At 49.2% G+C, this 21,574-nt stretch overlaps 1 protein-coding gene across 8 annotated transcripts in view; it reads right to left on the bottom strand.

The window, feature by feature from the left end:
• Positions 1-21,574, bottom strand: part of VPS13D (vacuolar protein sorting 13 homolog D) — a 229,060-nt gene that overhangs the window by 43,403 nt on the left and 164,083 nt on the right. For 7 of the 8 annotated variants that reach the window (XM_053920028.1, XM_071220837.1, XM_053920032.1 and 4 more), the window contains 2 exons: positions 5,648-5,780; positions 2,746-2,941 (listed from right to left, as the gene is read on the bottom strand). In XM_053920028.1, the coding sequence (XP_053776003.1) occupies positions 2,746-2,941; positions 5,648-5,780 (329 nt within the window). The remainder of the gene's footprint in view (positions 1-2,745; positions 2,942-5,647; positions 5,781-21,574) is intronic. The other variant, XM_071220839.1, reaches the window with a different exon arrangement.

Below are 21,574 nucleotides of genomic sequence, written 5' to 3'. Positions count from 1 at the left end.
AACCAGGCTGATTTATCCCTTAGTAGAACTAGAATGTTCCTGAGAGGTCACAGTGTCATCGGAACAAGCCCTCAAGGCTCTGAAACAGTTCTCCACCTGCATGAGTCTCTGTGCTCCTTCTGTGTGACTTTCACACACAACAGCACCCAGCATTTACAGTTCTTGATGGCTTTCACATTAAAATAACTCTGGTTAAGCTCTTCAGAGGTTTGAACCTCTGGAGAGGCAGGAATGAATACACAGGTATATTTGTCCCTAATTTATAGGTGAGAAAACTGAGGCTTAGACAGGCCAGGAGACTTGACGAAAGGCCCAAAGCTAATCGGTACGGAAGGGGCTGGGACCCAGGTCTACTGCTTTCCAGGTCAAGTGTCCCTTTCTCTCTAACACAGGGTCCTCAATAAGAACCCTCCTTTTGGACTTAGGTGGACAGACCACGGACGCTAAAGTGCTTCAGAAGACGCTGTAATGCCTTTTCAGCGCACTAAAGGGTGCAGGGCCAAGCTCCCTGGAGACCCCCGATTAGCAGGGGTCCAGCACGTGCCACCTTGGCCACAGCTCTCCCACTCCTGGCTCCTCGGGAACGAGAGGAGACGCCAATGCTTAATTCCCCCCCCTTTTAGCTTCCATGCCCACAGGCCCCTGACGACCTGGCCGCTCTCCCTGGTCACTGCAGTTTTCCTTTCCAGGAGGAGTGAATGGCTAGGCAGACAGCTGTTCTGGGGAACCTGCAGCTACACCTCGATTACACTGTCCGGTTACCGTTTGCTCTGAGGCGAACCGCACAGCCTCTCTGCTCCGTTTCAGCAGGAACACAGCTCTCTCTTCACTTGGACAACTCCTACTTACACTTCGGGCTTCACCTCAAATGCCACTTCTCTAGAAAGGCCTTTCTCAACCCGGCTGACCGTAGGTTAGCCAGCCACCCTCTCCCCACCATCTTCTCTAATTACAGTCTGAGAGCAGCACCCTGTAGATCTGCTGTGTCATTTACCACAATTTTACCTAACCCTTCTTTATGTTTGCTGCCCCCGTTGATGCCCTTTGAGACCAGGGAAAGCCTTGCCTTATATAGCTCCTGCTATGTTCCCAACCCTGAGTTCTTCGGGGATTTTCAGTCAGTATTTACGGACTGGAAATGAACGAATGACGGACACATGCTGGTTGACCGCAACCCAAACTTTCTATGGCCATGCTGGATGACGGGTGAAAATGACAAGAACGCCATTCTGCCCGCAGCAACCGCTTGTGCCTCCCTGGTGCTCCTAGACAGAATGCAGAGCTTGATCGAGACTTCCAAACTCGTGTTATATAAAATCCAAGTAATTTCTTTCTGGTCAACACCATTAAAGTTAGCAGCACAAAAATAATAATACTTTTAAAATTTAACACACATACCTCAGACCCTTTCTGAAACAAATCACTCAATTCCTTGACCACTTGGGGATTCTTTTGGAATACTGAAGGGCCTTCTGCATCACTCATACTTCTTTAGGTCTTACTGTCCTAACAAGCAGGTAGAATTCTTGGGCTTAGAGCAGATTTCTTGGGCTTTGAGCAGACACGAAAAACTAACTGGAGATACTTTTGAAGCTTCCCTCCGGCCCCTCCCCCTAACTTCACTTCAAAATATCCTGGAGGACTGTTTGAGCCTTGTGTCTGAGAATAGAATGTGACTGCACTAAAGTAAACTCTACAGACCCTTTTTAAAAAGCAGCTGCTTCCAGATGGAACACATTCTGGCAGAACACAGCACACGGTCCCAGTCCAACACCTTAGGCATTTCCCCAACTGCAGTAATGTGTCATCGGTAAGGTTTCCCGGTGACAGGCAAATGGATTCGTTTTAATTGGGGGCGATTTCACTTCAAATCCTATCTGAGGGAGCAGCGGGGCACAGACACGCCCAGGCCCTGGGCTCTCTAGAAGGGCACACAGTGAAGTCCTATAAAGACCTAGGAAGCTGGAGGCAGCAAAACCCTCCTGGGCTTAACTGGAGCCCAGCTTGGCTGGGAACAGTAACATTCATTATACCCCTGGTTGATAAGAGCACCAATTAGTCAGGGATAAGATCCCTAAAGAGGGAGGTTCAAAGAGGTCACTAACACAAATAGCTAAGTTAAAGTAGTTGGATTCTGTGGGATTTGGAGCCACAAGGGCTGGGGCTGGTCTCCTGTCTCAGCTGGCATCAAGGCAAGACAGCGCCCTCACCAGAACTGCCGACTTGCTCAGGGAGTTGCGGTATGAGGCTGGGGGACTGGCTGGGACTTCCAAGAGGAAGAACAACTAAGGAGGGACAGAACCACACGGTGAACCGCAACTTAAGAGATTCTAGACCTATGCCACGGGGACAGGAGGAGGACACAGCCGACACCTGCTAGATTTCTTAATGGGCGTGTGGGGGTCCAGTTAGTTTGGTGAGCAGGGGATGTTTGTAAGGGTGTAATCCTATTTCCAACCCCTTTGCTGAAGAAAAACAACATTGTATGTGCACCCAGTACATACAGATATAGACACATATAGATACAGATACAGATGTAGAGCTGCAGAAACTATGGCTGATTTTTGGGCCCTGTTTTCATGTGTTTATATTAGACAAGTCCGAAATTTTAGTTATGTGTATTTGAATATTGAAAAACCATACCACTAAAGCAGAAAGCAAATGATTAAAATAGCAGGATGGATTAGGGAAGGCGGCAGAACTGGGCTGGAAACTGCAAAGGCCACCCCCTCCATGACCACTGACCTGGGGCCACTAAGTGTGGCTGTGTCTCTCACCGCCTGGGCAGTTTCTGATGCAAAATCCAGGGCGCCTGCTACTGGCTTGGTTACTGTGCCAACAAGCCCTTTCCCAAGGCCAGATATGAAACCGCTGACACCCCCTTCTGTTTTCACACCTTCCACTGTTGAGGTTATAACACTGGTCAATCCACCAATGATACCTAGCAAAAAAGACAAGGGCCATTGTAACTGAGCCAAGAACAAAAGCAACAGCACTTAAAGCCAAACCCCTCCATTTCATGCACCTGGCGAGGTAACTCGGGGCATCCTGTCAATCTCGACAGGCCACAGGCAGGCCCGCTCAGGACGCAGAGCCAGCAGGTTTGCCCCTTAAGTCTGGAGTCAGACGTTATACATTAGTCAGAAGTAAAGTACGGTCCAGCTTTAGAAAGCGGAGAAAACCTAAGGGTTTAACAGCGGTACTTTTCCATTCCAGAGCCTGGGCAGCATGTGGGCTATTGGGAGAGGATGCAGACAGTGGGATTAAATCAATAGACAGGAAACTAGGGCCCTTGGGGGAAGCTGGGACCCTATGGAATGTAAGGCAGAGAGATAACTAAATACAGACCCTCAGCTCTCAGAGGACTCTATGTGCTTCGCCAACAGCGCCAAATGTTTGAAATGGGGTAGAAGCTACTGCACACTCTGCTGAAGTCAGGTATTGGCCTGACTCCGGAGTAAATGATAAAGCCCTGATGATAAAGCCTTAAAACACTGCCAAAGCCAGCTGGACCCTCAACGCAGTCCGTGTGAAAGACCAACACAGGTCAGAAAGGTATTCCCAACACTTTGAAAGTTGACAGCAATGACCTTAAAGAGCTTCGAAAGTGGCCAGAAGTCAGCCAAGGCTGAAGAGGACACAGTCCTGCAGGGAAGAAGTGGGTCCCGGAAGCACTTCCCTGACTGGGGCCAGGGACACTCCCAGGATGTTTACCTGTTGACGTGGGGGTGGGAGGGAGCTCTCCAGACTCTGCAGCTCTAGTGAGACAGACTGGTAAAGGAAATCGCTGGGTGAGAATGTACTAACAATTCGCAGCCTTTCTTCTGGATTCTGGGTCCACTTGCTCCAGTGAGGCAAGGTTCCTTCCCCAACCTTTTGAACCAAGTTCACGGCAGAGGCAGAACGTTACTGAGCCTGGGTCAAGCAGGGCTGACAGATAGAACTGAACATGACCCCCAGTTTTTAAACCAAGGATGTTGCTAACTTCTAAGGGTTTTTCATCCTAAAGCCCGGATCTCACTCTAGGCCACTGCTTTCATCCAACCCAGAGCATAAAGGGGCCTCCTTGGACGGGGCCACCAGTTCCTCATCTTAGAATGGCCGGTCTCCTGGAGAGGCTGCGTGTATCACCTGGTGGTTCCTGGCTGGAAGGGGTTTTGCAACCTTGAAACAGTCGCCCATTTTCTCAGCACACGGCTGTGTCCATCTAAAAAGTGAGGACAGTCATGCTTTCTCTCTGCACCCCAAGGACGCTGGACAGAGGCAATTGTACAGAGCAAAGCATTTTATATTCACTAAAAAACAGTCCTCTATTAGTCCAATGCATGACCATCACAGCTACTAGAAAGAATAATTAAATCTCTGACCCCAAATGATTGCCCAACAATCAACTTTGAAAGCACATAAACAGATTGATTTCAGCCAAATTTTACTTCTAGCTCGATTCTCCTTGGGGCCTGCTCCCTCTCCAGCTGGACAGGCTTAGAGAAAACAAAGGCACTGGGATCTAAACCTCACCCTTAGGAAAGTTGATAAAAGCTCCGCCTTCAATGCAAAGAGAAGTAAGATTTTTTATTCTCTATATTCCTTCTTTTTCTTCCAAATGCTGGTACTTAAAACTTTTTCAGTCTTGACATGACTTCTGACAGCTTCAGCCAATTCCTCAGAATCTGGTACAAACAGGTTACTAACCATTACTAAGCATGAGCTACATGCCAGGTATCATGTAAGGTATCACAAGAATATGGGTGAATGCGCAGTGGTCTTCCTGCTCTCGCGGCCGCACAGTCTATCAGGAAAACGGGATGCGCAGCTGGCCGCACACAGCACCTGGACAGCCGAGTGTGCTCTGGTCATTGTTATACCAACCGGGGAAAGCGGAGCTGGGCAAACGAGTTGGGACTTAAGGGTTGGGTAGGATTGTGATAGACGATGAAGGGAGGCAGAGGGAGGGAGGGCAGAAGGAAGGTGAGGCACAGGACTCGGAGGCCCAGGGAGCAGTACAAGGCTCTGGGTGTCTAAAGTATGGTGCGGCTGGGGCACAGTGGCTGGGAAACTTGGCTGGGTTTACATTTCCACGGGCCTTGAATAATGCCGTGCTAACAAGTTGTTTAGAAAAATACAACAAAAGGCAAATGGGTCAGAATCAAAGCATTGGAAGTCAGAATTCAAGAAAATTCAGAGGCCTAACACATTCATCCCACCACCCACATCTCTCGCACATGCGTAAGACTCAGACACATGGAGGCCACAGCCCTGGCAGCCAACTTCGCACTGCGCTTTCTCTGGAAGGAATGCTCAGCAAGTAGAAGGCAGTTTCTTGACGCAGCAGATCCACCTTCTAAAAAGGGGTCAGTTGATGACACCTTCTGACACCTCGGGAACAGAAGCCAGAGAGCAGGAAGGAATGGCAGTGTGCGCAGCATTCTGAAAGTGAATGCGGAGTCCTCACAGGCGGTTGAGTTTCCATGGCAAGCGGGATAGAAGAGGAGAGCTTGGAGGCCTGCCAGGCACTGAGATGCCAACCCAGGATCCACATTGTGGGCAGTTTTCTTTTTGCTACTTGCAGTCGGGTGGCCGAACAGGCACCTCTGAGGAACTGTGGCAGAAGGACCACCGTCCTACGGCCCGACAGCAGGGGACCTACCATGAGCCAAGCCGTGGATGCCAGCCACGAGGTGCTCGCCACTGGTGGCCGCGTGGTATCTGATGTACTCCCGCTCCGACTGATGCCGATTGTCCATCGTCTTTCCTAAGCCATCTGATAAGGTCCCCGCAAACTGCAATGAATTAGAAACAGAAAGAGTAGAGTTTTAAGACCTTAGCAGTATTTGTATTACTTTAATCACTTTAAATAGACACCCCCCTTGCTCCTAGCTGGCATGTAGTGAGTACCAAGCACGCGCGAGAGAAACTGCCAGACGGTGTGCACTGTGTGTCCCAGGAGAGTGGTCCACGAGCGTGGGATGCTTACACTGGCGGCCACAGCCCCTACAAGACCACCATTGAAAATCCATGCCGACATTCACCTTCCTCGATTCTATTGTGAGTTTACCAAAAAAGGAAAGGTATCCACAGGCCTTTACTCTATCCTGGGGCAGGACAGGTGGGCTTGGGATTCCATTGTCCTTAACAATGTTAAGGACAGAGGCTCTCTGCTCTAATAACCAGTGGGATACAAAATGGGAGGCGTGGCAAGTTGTCACTTTGGGATTCAGAATCAACATTTTTGGAGACATCAACAGCCCTTAAGTAATGCCTTTTCTTTCACTTATTCAAACATTACTGAGTGCCTAGGTGCCCACCCCATTTGTCAGGAAAAAATGAAGCATGTGGACAAGTTCACAGGTTTAGGTCACCTTTCAAACCGAGTGGCAGACTTGAACTCATGGCTTCAAATGCAAGCTCCTCCCCCACCAATCAGAGAGAGAGTTTATTTATCCTGGCCTATTTTAACCAGAGAACCTGTCTCATTCATCAAAGCAGGATAAAAAGGGCATAAAACTCTGTTTTGTCACAAGACAATTTGAAAAGGTTTAAAGTGACAGTTAATAAACCACAGGGTACTTATCCTCATCATTCAGGCATAAAAAGGGAAGGATATCAAATATATAATTAACCTTCTCGGGAAGGATCTACCAAAACAAGTGGTTTAAGTGCCAGTGACCCAGGACTAACCTTTTAGAAAACTCACAGGAATGTTATTCAGATATAAAGCTCAGTGGAATTCAGATATAAAGCTCAGTGGAAAATGCGAGGCAAACCGCCCGCCTTGGAGGGTTGGCGAGGGGGGGGGTCACACAGATCTGCCCTGGAAGCCATCAGTCCTCGGTCTTCTTGATGCCAGGGACCGGAGAAGGTGAGTTCCGGGCACAGTGGAGGGACCGGAGGAAGGAGGCGACGGTCCCTGCAGCAGGGTACGAGGACACACCTTTCTCCTGCTTGATCCAAATGTTTAAGATCTAGGGCAGTGATTACTGACCTTCTAGAGATGCAATCCCTACCATTACGTGATTTTTGTCTTACCTTCCCTGTCATTCCCTAATTAGAAAACTTAAAGTTAATGAAAATTAATGTCGCAATTCCCTGTAGGATGGAGATACCACGGGACACTTGCAAAACAAGCACTGTGACTCGCTGAGGGGGCTTAGGCAGGGACCCCATCCAAGAGCCACAGACCTGGGCATCTGACCAGGCCAGATTCTAGTCCTCTCCCAACCACCCCAGTAGCTGCACAACCCCGGGCAAGGGGCCCCACCCCGGAGCCTCCCTGTGGCTGGACGGGTCAGTGACCACCGTGGTTCAGGGCTCGGACTCTCGTCAGCACCCTCACTGTTATCACTAGTCAGCTACTAGTGCACACACACGTCCTGCATCATCTGAAGGAAGTCTTTCAAAGATTTACAATTATGGTCATTTGCATTAGGATTTACCATTAAAAAAACAAAATAAAACAAACGACCCTTTCCAAAGTGAGTTTTTGGAGTGGTACCATCTATAAAATTAGAGTGTTGGACTTGGCGGTTTCCAAAGCCCTTTCCAGCTCTGACACAGTGTGATCTACGATCCAAGCTAGAATGTCTTTATTAAGCCCTCACTCTGGGCCCAGCACAGATTCAGGGACCGCTGAGGATACAAACAAAGGGCGGCCTGGGCCTATGCTCAAGGATGACAGACTCGCTAGGAAGAGAGCTATTCCATATGCGAAACAGCCAGCAGCAGCAACATGGGACGCAAACTGTTAGCACTCGGGGATCGAGAAAGGAGCGGGGAATACGACCCTTGCTTCTGGAAAGGGCCCAGAGAGTCCCTGCTACAGCCTGGAATTATGTGGGGTGCCCGTGTTCCTCATTCAGGGTTTGGGCACAAATGCCTCTCCCAAAAAGCCACAGGAGAGGTGGGGGTGGGGGGACAGGGTCCAGGGAAAGAGCGGTCGTCAGCAGCACGTCGTGGAGGCCGCCAGGGGTGCGGGCTCCACCGGAAGAGGTGCAGCAGCACCCCAGCTCCTTTCGGGGTCTTGTTCAGGTCGCTCCCTTTTTTCTTAAACTCTTAATTTGCTTGAAAAGAGATATTTCTTTGGAAGAGATATTAAGGTAAGGCCCCATCTACTTATTTTAGCAGCTGACTAAGAAGTTTTACCAAATTATTTTCCCCCCTGAGAGAATATGGGAGAATAATCCAGGCAAACCGCCCTACACCAGCCCCTCTCCAGCAACCCCCATCAACAAAACAAGTTCACTGTCCAGGCTTTGTGAGCGAGCCTGAGCCACAAGCCTAGGTGCCGACTGATGCCGCTGCAGCCAGCAGCCTCGGCGCCCGCAGCTCTGTCTGGCCCTGAGTGCTCTCCACGAAACCCCATACCGACCTCGGGCAGATGCCAGAGAGGACCGAAGAGAGCACTCTTCCTCTAAATGCCAGGTCCTTCCAGGGGCTTCTCAGGGGCTCACCTTTACGGTGGAAAAGTGTCTACCTCTATTTGACGTTCTCTAGGACTTCAGCTGAACTCCCACTTCTCTGTCTATAAAAAAAATCACCCATGCAAGCCAAATGAACTTGTCCTTTGTCACTGGCGAGTACAAATAAAGGATACAAAGATATTAACTTGAAATGATTACAGAAATCTTCACCTCTAGAAATGTGGCTTTGAGAACTCACAAAACTTAGGAAGAGTTTGAAATCTACGACCCAACTGAACCAGAACCGGACTGAGAGGTTCAATAGATTTTGCAGGGAGAGCCATTTCATAGGGACCGGACTGAAGCCAGCCTGATGAAGGGTCCTGCGGTGAAGACTGGGCCTCAGGCCAGTCCCCCGGGCTTCTGGGTACGGCCTCCAGGGCACCGCAGAGCCCATGGCCTCCCCCTCGCTGTGGGAGCGCTTAGTCACCCTAATTCCATCTCTCATCCCCACCTCAGCGGGAAAGTAATCACACCCCGTATCCTATTTCTCCCCCAAAGATAGGGTAGGAACACGGGCCACAGAGGGAGCTGGTTCCAGTAAGCACTCTTTCTGGGTGCCCGCTGGCACTGTCTCCTCTGTGGCTGTGAAGTGCTATTTCACCCACGTCCTTGACTTTCAAGTTGATCGTCAAAACAGAGTGGAGAGACTCAGGAGAGCTACAGTCTCACGTGGGAGTAGTGGTGCAGGATATCCTTCCAATTTATTTGGAACTTTTTCAGAGCAGATGCTCGCTGGCATGCTCATGGACGATCAAAATGGGAAATGAAGGCTGGGGGCAGGCATTCAGGTCATTCAGACAGAGGCAAAAGTGATCCCAGAGGCACTGTGGGGAAGGCGGAAAATCCTCAGGATAGGAGCAGACTCAGTCCAGCTCTGCACCCAGGCAACCCGCCCACCAATCAGACATGTGGGGACCCCTCCATGTGCCAGGCGAGCAAGAGAGAACCCTAAGTGAGGAGTGGCTTCTGCCTCCTGCCTCCCAGGACCTCAGCCAGGAGGTATGTATGTGGCATAACGGAATGACATCCATTCACCTGGAGTTCAAATACTGACTGTGACATTTATTATCTGCAAGATCATGGGCAAGGAAGCTTAAGCTCTATGAGCCTTCGTTTTCCCACCTTCAAAATGGGGATAAGAATATCCATTTACAAGGCTGCCGTCAAACTGAGATAATACACGTGAAGCACTAGATAATTCACGGGCAGTGCTGGTATGGAGCCTGACACTTCAATTTTTTCATGCGCAAGACAGGAGTAATCGATTCCCCGGCAACTGTGGAAGCTGGCGTGGGGGGGGTGGGCACGGGAGCACCAAGACAGAGAGCGTGTGTCGGCCTTGCACACTGGGGAAAGACTAGCAATCAGAAGGTAATTTGCAGACAATTTGTAACTTTGCTTGGTATAAACATTACCTCAACACCAGAAGGAGCATTTGCAGAGACTTAAGTCAATATAACTCATTTTGTAGCAATTTCAAGTCCACAGAAAACTTAAGTCTGCAAGAGAACACTGTCCTAGCTAAAATGAAAGGTTCTGAGGACAGAATGTCCTTCAGAAAACCTGCTATTACATTTGCAGAGACAACAGTTATCCCCCGGCCCCCCTTCTTCCACTGAAAGAAGCTTCAGCGCATGCCACACTTGGGAGTTCTGGCCACAGCCTGGAGCCATTAATCTCCCTAAAGCCGTATTTTCAGCCAGGGGGTAAAAGTGTCAGAAGACCTTCAAGATGTCAGTCCCATCATGTGGCTGACACAGAGTGCAGGCCAGTACCCCACCCTCCGAAAATAACCCCGCCGTCCATGGAGACGGAGCCACTACAATTAGGCTGGCTTTGGGGCTGGGCTCAGCACAGATGACTTTATAACAGTGACATTCAAGTGGACACTGGAACTGTGAAAGGGGAAAAAATTCACACTGTGTCCCTCTGTTCTGTCCTATCAGCGTTGCTGGCCCCTTTAAGATATTCAGCAAGCACGGGATGCCAGAGGTATTTGGCCGTGTAACAGGAGCCTGGGCTTGAATTTCTCCCCCTTCTCTGGGGTTCTTCTTTCACAGTTATTTACCTAATGGAAATTTCCTTTTTATTATCCTTGCGCCACCGAGGAGTTGCTGGTGACAGTAGCTTTCTTGTCACCGGGGCAGATGGCGAGCACGGATAGCAGAAAAAGGCAGAGAAGTGACAGGACTCTGCCGTGTGAGGAGAGACTTGTATTCTTCCAAGTGTGAGGTTGTCCAGCCATAAGTCTCAGCCACCAGCACAGCCCCAGTTCGGCTCGGCACTGGCCACGAGAGGCTGAGTGAGCACACAGATTCGGAAACCCAGCTCCCTACTGTGCCTGTAAGTAAGGAGGACGCGAACTCTGTGGGGGCTGCCCCGGTGTAGACAGCCAGATGGGGGCAGGGGAGCCAAATTCTTATCCTATCTCTTACTGAACAGGCATCTCGGTGAGAGCTGCTGATCTTCCCTGAACCTCAGTTTACCCATCTGCAAAACTAACAAACAAGCCAGCAAGCAAACAAACACGCATTCTCTGCTCTAAAGGAATGCTTTGAAGGGCTAAGGAGATAATGCAAAACACCCGGCACAGTGTCTGACCCACAACAGCCATCCACGTTTGTAGGTTTCTTAGAAGCAGCGTGGAGGCTTCAAGTTCAGCCGTTTGCACCTCCGCTGGTACACTCATAGGAAAACCTCCTTCAAGGCACGGAGGACCCATACCGCCCCAGAACTGGGGCACTCACCTCTTTGCTCCGCTTCAAGTGCGCACAGAGCCACCGCTAAACATGACTGAGTGCGAGTGTTGCCTTGACACAGAAAACCCTTCTGTGCTACCTGGGAATTGGGAAGGGTTAAAGGAAGATGTGGCCCCACAAACAGTGGGTGCCTGTCACCCACGCAAGGCAAACCAAACAGCTAGTCTGCACTCTGCCAAACAGCGAAGGGGGAGGCAGGGGGGTTAGGGAGGGGCATTAAAAAAAGGCATAGAACAAGCTGAGGTTTGGCAAGAAAGGGGCATTTTTGGATCCCAGGTCTCTATCCACTAAAATAGAGCAGGTCTGTCTGTTTCCAGTTCTACTTGGTTGTGATTGTGTGTAGCCCCCTTAAGGCAAGGAGAAAAAGGGGAAAGGATCCAGAAAAGAGACCCTGAATGAGAACAATAAAGACATTTTAAAGCTAGGACTGACATTCTGCTCTAGTAACATGCCTAAGCCAATGACCTTGCTTTTTTTTTTTTTTTGGTCTCTGGAGATCTAAAAGCCCTCCTACCCTAGGACATACACCATGTTGCTATTTCACGGATAAACACTTATCAGGCAGCAGACACTCCTTTTCAGTTAAGAAACAAAATCACCCAAAGCCACCCAGAGTTATCTCGGCACACAAGGTCTAAACATAAGCAACAAAGTCAGACCTCAAGATTGTCCTGCTCCGAAACTAGCCCAGGACACACGCCTGCTGAATTGGCAAGTCTCTCCGCTGTTCTGCAACTCTGACCCAGCTGTGAACTCAGATGTGTTTCAGATTAATCCAGAGGCTCAGCTGGTTTGAAGCGCTCTCAGGATCGGGGTTTGCTTTCTCTTGAATAAGGCACGGTAGAGACTGCTATAAGGCTAGAAGCACAGGAATAAGGGGAACACCCGCAGGAAGACTGATTTTCAACAAGAGACAAGTTGTCGTGGCTGAGTCATCTTTCCTCCATGCCGATCATGAAGAACTGTGTGCAGGAGGGGGTGGTGTCCCCCCACCTCCTAGCTCTCCACTGGCTGGGCCTCATGATGCGCTTTCAGCACAAGGGGCAGGGTCGTGTTGAGGTGTGGGCCTCCCTCGCCTACTTCCGAGAAGCCCCGGAAGCAGACAGAAGTCACCGGGGTTTCTGCACAGTCAGTGCTACACAAGGGGGTAAGCCTTCCGCCCCAGGAGAGACCTCCAGCTTTGCCATCTAACAAGGCTTCTCACTCTGCATAAGCGGCCCAGGCCTCAGCACTGCACCAGGAGACAGATCATGATGTGGGGTGGGGGGCGGGGGGAAGGTCCCTCTGAGGTGGTCATAACGCCCGACTTGGCAGGTAAGTTATTTCAACACTAGGAAGACACACAGGCTGTGAAAGGCAAGGAGTCTGATCCCAGCTATGTCACCAGTACCAGCAGGGTGAACATGAGCAAAATACACACTCCCTGTAGGATCAGTGTCTTCACCTGTAAAACAGGGAGAACAATACCCACGGGGTTGCTGCATTCGTCCACACAGACCTTGTTTGGTTTTATAAAAATATTTAATTTCATTATTTTTAGAGAGAGGGGAAGGGAGGGAGGAAGAGGAGAGAAACATCACTGTGTGGCTGCCTCTCATGTGCCCCCAGTGGGGACCTGGCCTAAAACCCAGGCATGTGCCCCGACTGGGAATCGAACCAGCGACCTGTCAGTAGTACTGTTCGCAGGCCAGTGCTCAGTCCACTGAGCTACACCAGCCAGGGCGAGACCTTGGTTTTAAAAGTACTTGGGGAAAAAACACAAAGCCGTGTGTAAATGCCAAGGGTTATTACTGTAAATCCTATTCTTTCTTCTGAGTATTCACTCCCCCTCCCTCCCCAACTGAATCTTGGGTGTCTCATCCTGTGACAGAGGAATCAATCACCTTATACCTATTCTGGAACAAAGGAAAGCTTAAAGAAGTCAATGTAAATAGACTAAAATCTCAAAATATAGAAATTCAGAAACGAAACAGAACATTTCACAATAGAAAAGAAGCTCAAGCTCGTCTCACTCCAGGCACAGGGACCCCGTTCTTGTAAAGTGCGCTGCATTGCAAGTGAGCGGATACATTCTCTCCAATGCCGAAGGCTGGGGAAGCAAGGCGGTGGGTGACGTCACCAAGACCAGACTTGGATGTCAGCACTGGGGGAGGCTGAACTCCTTACTGAAGAAGTCAGAGATGTTTCAAGGGTTTGAAATACCTTGATGAGGTTTTTAGAAAGCCATCTATTCCTGACTAGATCTTCAAATAAAGAAGTTTTAAGTGAGCATACAGCAGAAATGGTGAAGGAAAGCTCCCAACTGCTGAAGACTACAGTGCGACTTTTGGGATTGTAAACAGAGGTCAGCAACGTTTACTACATCAGGCACTGTTCTAAGGGCTTGGCGGTTATGAAATAATCGAATTAGTTTAATCCTCACAACAAACCCACGAGGTGGGCTCTGTTGTAATCGCTGTTGAAACGGATGAAACTCGAAAGACCATGACTACCTCTAATAAAAGTCTGCTAGGTATCTACCCCCCTTTGACACTGGGCAATATATGAAGAGAACCCAACCCTGACACTTGTTTCTGTCTCCATGGAAAATTCCTTCCCGAACAGCAGTAAGAATCTTACAGAGACACCGGGTAAGACATCTTTCTTTCCCTAAGCAGTGCCAGTGACAAAGGAAGGTAGCTGAGGTAAGGACATAAATGATACAGTTTCTGAAAAAATCACATGCCATCCTTGGACAAGAAAGAGAGTCGGGCTCCAGTCCCCCTCCGTGAGCAATACCCCGACTCAGGCACTCACCCCTCTTCATCACCCTGACCTTGCCGGAGGCGCACAGCCGAGGCTCCACCTCCTCCCGTCCCCCAAGCTATCTCTGCCACAACCAGAAAAGGCCCCAGAAAAAGAGACCTTTCTGTAAACGTCCATTGTGGGATCACACTGCGACAGGTCAGATCCCCACACTAGTGTGTGCCGACCAGGAAGGGAGGAAGGGTAGACGCCAGCGGGGGTGGGGAGCAGGGCCAGGGGCTTGCAGAGCTCCTGCCTGCTGGGGAAGTCTGCTCTTCCACCCCGCTGCTGAAGGGGGTAGAGCACCAAAGCTAAAAGATTTAATTCATCAGAGCTGCTCTGGTGAAGCAGGCCTAACTCCAGAAACTATGGGGAGCAAATGAGCAAAACCTACCACGCTCCCCGGGAAAGAAACGCACTTGGAAGTTCACCCAGTTCAGCCTTCATTCCTCTCCTCTCTCTCCGCCACTCCTCTGCTCTCCCAGCACCACCCAGCCATCTAAGAGTAATACAGCATTCCCAGTGGGAACTCAAGTACTGTTGCTTACAACTCACTTTTCACGGGGGTGGGAGAGAGCGTGTATTTCGGGAAAGCTAGAGAACAAAGGCCAACACTTCACTCTAGGTAACGTTTAGGGAAGTTACTCCTCAGTGAGTGAGAGGAACACTAGCTAGCTAGACAAGACCACAGACTGGGAACAGGTCTTTAGCATCTGACAGAACAACAGAGGCTGAACTTCACTTTTTGAGGGTAGCATGGGAATGGGAGGCGGATCAGATCCAAGGAACTTACGTACTATCTCATTTCTCTTGAGCTTGGCTTGATCCCAGGCTCAAATGAAAGGCCAAAAGAAGGTTCTTTTAAAAATGGACTCAAACGTTTCCACACCTCTCAGATGGGCTGAAGTAAAAATGCCATTCCCACTAACTGCTCAGAACCCTCAGTCTCTGCCCGGGATATCCCTTAGTGGCCTTTTAGTAGGTTACCTTTGCCATCTTACAACCCCAAAAGGGGTCGCCTGGGAGAGGGCACTCAGAATTCACTGCCACCTACTTCCTGCAGATCTGGTGTTTTTAAAGCAGAACTGGCCATTCATTGCTGAATCAGCCATTCCTAGGTCAATAAATTTCAAGCCTAAAAACAAGTCCTGGAATGAGGAAGAAAACACACTCCATTTAGCTCAATAGCTACCCTTTCTAAAGGTGACCTGATAGGCCTGTTCTGATGTGTTGGGTTGCTTTTAAGAGGAAACCTTCAATTACTAGAAATAATGGAAAAATAGGGGCTCCAGTTCTACCTTGAAGAGAGCTAGTTAACCCTTGTTTATTAAAAAGATTCGCCCATTTTCTGGTCTAAACAGTACTCATTCTTTAAGACTAAGTTTCCTTAAGGGCCTCTGTTAGGGTTTCAGGAGTCAAGGCTGACTCTCTACCTCCCACAAGCATCCCCTTCCACTGCCCAATCCCAGAAAAAATCCTTCCTCAAGATTCTGCCCTTTAAACACCAGGCCTTGATCCTTACTGAAATGCAAGTCCCACTGGGAAATTCCTGCTGTTGTACACCCTTTACCGCGAGTGAAAAGCTCAGAAAACAAGTCTTGCAGGGCAGGTACACATGGGCGGAAAGCGAAGCACTGGACACTAGAAAATGGAAGGAAAGAAGAAATATAAACCCTCTCTGGAGAAAAAGAACATAAGCCAGAGCCCCTAAAATTTTTCTTACACAATGTCCAGCATTCAATAAAAATTACCAGATAAGTAAGTCAACAAAATGACTGAAACCTAAGGGGGGAAAAACAAAACAAAACAGAGAAGGTCACTCACCAGTTATCCAGACATTAGCGCTATTAGATACAGAGTTTAAAATAGCATAAAATGATCTTTCAAAAATTATAAAAAGATAGAGAATTCCACCAGAAAACTGAAGTTAAGGTTTTAATAGATGGCTGAAAGAGCAGAGGACATAGAGCATCAAAGAGGATTGGTGAACTGGAAAGAAAGCGGGCAGAAAATACCCATATCAAGGCATTAAAAATAAATAAATAAACAAAAACCCAAGGGAGTGAAACCACAGAAGAGTCGAAAAGAAATGCAGGACATGGTAAAAAAAAAAAAAAGTCTAACTTCCAGGTAATTAGAGTCACAGAAGGAAAAGAAGCAGAGAATTTTCCAAAATTGCCAAAAGTCATGAAGCTACAAATTCAAGATATTTTACAAATCCCAAGTAGGAGACCCATATCAAGGCACATTATTATTAAAAATTAAAAACAAAGAACAAGTCTTAAGAGCACTCAAAGGAAAAAAGGCGTATCACCCCCACAGAAGGAACAGAAATGACAGCACAGTGGGACGGTGTCCCTGAAGGCCTGAAAGAAACTTGCCAGTCCAGAGCTTCAATTCGGCAAAAATACCTTTAAGAGCGTGGGTGAAGTAAAGGCACTTTCACGGGGGCCGACCTCAGAAAACCCTCCGCTAGACGACCCACAAAGGATGTGGACTGGCAGATGGGAAAGAGCCCACAAGGACGTGCAAGGAAAAGAATGAATGACATCAGGACAGACACTGCGTGTGCGTCCAAATAAACACCGACCGTTTAACACAGAAGAGGGACACGCGACTAACACACACTCAGCGACCCAGCACCTCTGCCCCCAAACACGCGAGGGACATTCGCACACGTGCTCCAGGAAACGTGAACGAGAATGCCAGTAGCAACCGCGTCCATAATGGCAACACGCTGCAGGACAGTCCAACGTCCAAAAGTAAAACAGAGAAACGGCAACACGTCCCCACGACGGAGTGCCAGAGAGCCAGAGAGCCGGGAAAATGAGGGAGCTAGGGATAAGGATAAACGCACCGGCGTGCGTGGGTCTCAAGATGGAACGCCGAGTACATGCACCAAGGCCTTAGGGGGATAAACGCAGCGCAGTTCTGCATCTAAGTCCAAAACTGGGAAAGCTACAGACATTGTTTAGTGACACACAGAAATATGGTAAAACCATGTGGAGAAGGGACAGACACGAGGACCATGAAATTCGGGACAGAGACTACGGCCAGGGAGGCTTCAAAACTACTAAAGTGTTCTGGTGGGTTCTACCATACCAGTAAATATTCTGCTCCAACCTATTAGTACAGTCTATCACTTACGCTGAATGTTAGGTCCCCGTACTCATTTGACTGTTCTTTACAGAGTACATGCACTACATAATACTTCATTAACCAACGCTTCCATGTTTAAGAAACTTTTTATAAATATGCCACAAAAGGCAGAATTCATTTTTTAAAAGTGAACTTCATAAAAATTATGCTTATTTTTGAAACACCACATTCCCATGAACACCACAAACAGAATGGTGTAGGCTTTGCCGAGTGGGCAGGGAAAGAGGGAAAGGGAGGCAGACAGCCCTGGGGAGAACGAAGAGGACCTGGGTGGGGCCCTGCTCTCTGCGGGTGGAGACAGACGCAGGCTGTGCGAAGGTCTTCCCCTCCTTAACACCCTCCTTTCTCCACGAAAAGCAAGGGGATCTTAGAAATGAGTCACTCAGCAAAAGGAGGAGCAGCTGACTGAAAAGCAGTGCAGAGACACGATAGCTTGAATATTCAAAAACCGCATTAACCACAGACACTTGAAACTGTTCCGTTCAAACGCACGGCACAAGTTAACAACATCTGACTTTGGTTTCATCTCTCAGGGCGGAGCTGAACTGTCCGGTGAGGTGACCACATGCCGCAGGGTGCTACATGTAATCAGTACGTGATCGGTACAAAGAAAGATACGCTGTGAGTATAACATACACGCCAAATTCAAAGACTTAAGATAAAAAAGAGAATGTGAAACCTCTCAATTATTTTTACACATTGATGACATTTAAAATAATACTTTGGATATAACAGGTTAAATAAAATTATTAAAAATAATTCCACCTGTTTCTTTGTACTTCTTCAATGCAGGTACCAGAAAATTTAAAATTACATATGTGGCTCACATTGTATTTCTGTTGGATAGTGATGGAGAGGTCTGCCTCTAAAAAGTAAAAGGACACAGCTTATTAAATTAAAATTAAACTCAGAAGATACCCAAGTCTTCAATGTAAATTAATTCCTTCCACTGAGACCTTATCTCTAGATAAATCATATCTTGCAAATGACTGCTACTCCCGTGAGCAGGACACAGCAGGCGAATGGCCCTGGATTTAGGAAGAAAGGCCTGTTACTCAAGATGGAAACATCTAGTAGGAAGGTGGGTAGAAAGTTAATTACGGGGACACAGCCACGTCAGCCACCACTCTTGTCTTCTCATCCAGCAGGGGCCCTCAGGGACTGTGAAGAGCTCTGCGTGGCCTCGCCCTGCACAGCGCCCACAGGGTGACCCCTCCCGCACTGCTCAGGTGTGTGGCTTCATTCACGTGGGCATCCACTGCCGTGCAAGCACGTCGGTGCCTGTTTTCCTAACAAGGCTACACGGGTGGCCGCATGCAATGCAAACTGGTCACCTGGGCAGTGCCCCCCAGGACAGTGCCTGAAACAGTCAGAGTGAAATGAAGGCTCGCTCTGCACTCCTTTCCCACTCTTTAGCTCACAGGCAGCAGACACAAGGCCCGCAGGCTGAACCCAGCCCTCTACCTTGTTATACCCGGCCCGGCACCTTGTCTCTACCCGGTGGCAGCGCCGAGCTCCTTGCCCCTAGTTAAGGAGTAGTTACATTTACACAGTCCTAAAATTACACTCGGCTCTTTGAAGGCAAGTGGGAGGTTGATGTGGCCCCCGGTGACAATGAGTTTAGCACCCCTGCATTTAGCTCCTAACCCCACCCTCAATTCACAGAAATGATAGATTCTGCTTCACTAAGAAAAATAAAAATGTTCTCCTCCCTTCCATCTTAAACTGAATGAGCGGATGGACTATTCTTAAATCTAGACGCTTCTCCTGTGCTCTTCTAAGACCCTGTCTTGGACATGGCCCCATCGATCAGGTCTCGTATCTTCAACCTTTCTGGCCCCTTCCGCTCAGCCTGACAAGTAGAATCGAACCTGCTCCATCTTTAAAATGCCTTCTTTTCACTGCCTCTCCCACTCAAGCTCCTGCTCATCCATTTTTTTCTCTGTGGCCCGTCTTTAAAAGGGTGGGGTGGAGGGATGAGGAGAAAAGGCAGACAACTGTAATTGAATAACAATAAAAATTATAAATAAATAAATAAATAAAAGGGTGCACTTATGGCCACTCCTGCCTATGTTTCCGTTAACTGAAGGTTCTGAAGGCATGTGCTACAGTGAGTACTACACGGCCAGGATCAGAGCATCTCATGGGATCCCGCAATACCCATGCGTTTGTTTGCACAGAACGGGAAACACAGGCACAGATCTAGCGGCAGCTGCCGATTTCTCAGCCCCTCTCAGACGAGCCTGGGCCCAGACCGCCCTTGTCCCTGGGCAGCTGGCGCAGAGCTCATGCATGTGTCCCACATGCAGCATCTAGCGAAGAAAAGAACCTTTCCGGGGTTCGAGACAAAAAGTAAGAGACCAGATAGGAAGAATTCCCCGAGGCAGATCGGACAGCTATCTCTCCTTTTCACAGGGTGTCTATGGGTTGGCTGAAGGATAGGAGGGGGTTCTCTCTCTCTCTCTCTCTCTCTCTCTCTCTCTCTCTCTCTCTCTCTCTCTCGGATCTCGAACCTTGCCGACTTAAGTCTCCCACAGGGTCGGAGGGATAAGGAAGCAGGAATTCTTTAACTCGGATGCTTCTTAATCTTCAGATGAGAGCTACAGCCTCCTTGGCAAACGAAGAGTGCAAACTGGACTCAGGACGAACCTCAGAACTTCAGAGAACATGGTGAGAAAGTAAAATTGGGAGACTGGTCCTCCAAGACAAATCCAACAGCAACATAACCTGAGTTAAGTTTTGACAGGACGGCTCTGGCTGCTGTTGCAAGGACTGGTGTGGGAAGGGTGAGCAAGGGCGCAGGCAGAGAGCTGCTCCGAAACACCAGGCCGGGAGGTCACTGGGTTGCAGGGCGGCAGGGGCGGGGGCGGGAGGTGGGTGTTCGCACTGTGGTGCTGCTGGCAGGGTTTTCGGATGCACTGGGGACGTGCTACGACAGACACGAAGAAGTCAGGGTAACTCCGAGGTAGTCAAGCAACTGGAAGGAAGGAGAATGGAGAATAGCTAAAATGGAATGAAGTGCCTGGGCTTGTGCCTGGCACACAGGAACGGTCGAATATCAGTTCTTCCTCACGTGTCAGATTTTTAGTGCTGATTCGGGGTGCAGGCATCCAAAGTCGGGTTACTTAGGCCACGCTGAAGTTAGGAAACCTTTGCAGGGAGAAAAGTCACAGGAGAATATGCTCAGCCGGTGGCTCGGTTGTGCAAACATCCCACACTGGTTAGCTTCCATGAAAAGATGGAACACCTCATTCTATAATTATCCCCCTGTCAGAGATGCGGGGGGGGGGGGGGGGTGCAGCCTGCACGTGGTCGGTGAGTCCGTGTGCGGACCCACGTCCTCCCCACCCGGCAAGAAGAGGTCCCTGGGAAAGAGCGATACTCCGTGTGGCGAGACTGCAAGCAGAACTTACTTAAAGCAACAGCATTCTGTGCTGTGCGCATATCTGTCCAACTGCTGTCAGTGTGACTCGGTCCACCAAGTCCAGGGCACCAGTGGCGACCCACAAATGCTCGAGTCCCGCGTGATGAAGGTGGCGAAACCATCACAGGGCACGCACACCGGGAAGCAGGGCAGGGGCCCATTCCTGACACACGTCTCACCAGGTCTGATTCAGAAACCTTTCCTCTGTCACGTGTGCCAGGCAGCCCGAGCCGTCCCCCACCCTGCACTAAGATTCTATATGTGGGGAAGATGTTAAGGCTCACAGTTCCAAGGAGCCAACGGGAATCCCACGCAGCCTCAGTTTGGATGCTGGCGGACAAACAGGGGCCGTTGCTATCTCACGATAAGCATCCCCTTTCAATTCACACACGTAGAACTAAAATTCCAGCTGAGAATTCGGACACTGTTACCTACCTGGAGCGGAATCAGGAAAGGGGGGATTTCCAGCGAAAAACCTCCTGATTGGCAAGGATGGGGCAGGGGAGGGTGGAGGGAGAAAAACCATGAAACGCATTCCTATATACGTGCTCTTCCCTCTCAAACTGAGGCCGCATCAAGGTTAGCTTTGCCTGAGGAAAGTGGTGAAACAGTTGATGGGCTGATCCACCGGGGTCAGATAAGTTAACCCCCCAAAGTGTGGTTTGGGGGTCAGTGCAAGCATTCCATCTGCTGTGCTCCAAATTATGCAAAAAGAGAGCTGAAGAAGGAACCCGCCACCTCCCTTCTCCCTGCCTTTCTCGCCCACTGGTTTACAGAGAGGTCTGAGGGCTTCTACCCCTTTAGCAAGAAGCCTGAATTTGTTTGCTCTGGGCCTCGGGATTTCCTGCCGTGTCTAGAGGGAGACACTATCAGGTTAACTGGCCATGCCGGAGGCAGTCCCTGGGTTAGACCAGACGGAGTCCCTCTGGCCAGAAAGAACAGTACAGCTGGATCTACAGTCTACACACTGTGAGCGGGGCATGACTTGG

The sequence above is a fragment of the Desmodus rotundus genome, chromosome 3 (genome assembly GCF_022682495.2).
Source record: "Desmodus rotundus isolate HL8 chromosome 3, HLdesRot8A.1, whole genome shotgun sequence".
NCBI lineage: Eukaryota > Metazoa > Chordata > Mammalia > Chiroptera > Phyllostomidae > Desmodus > Desmodus rotundus.
Note: the sequence above shows the minus strand (reverse complement) of the source record. Positions and strands in the feature narration are given on the sequence as shown.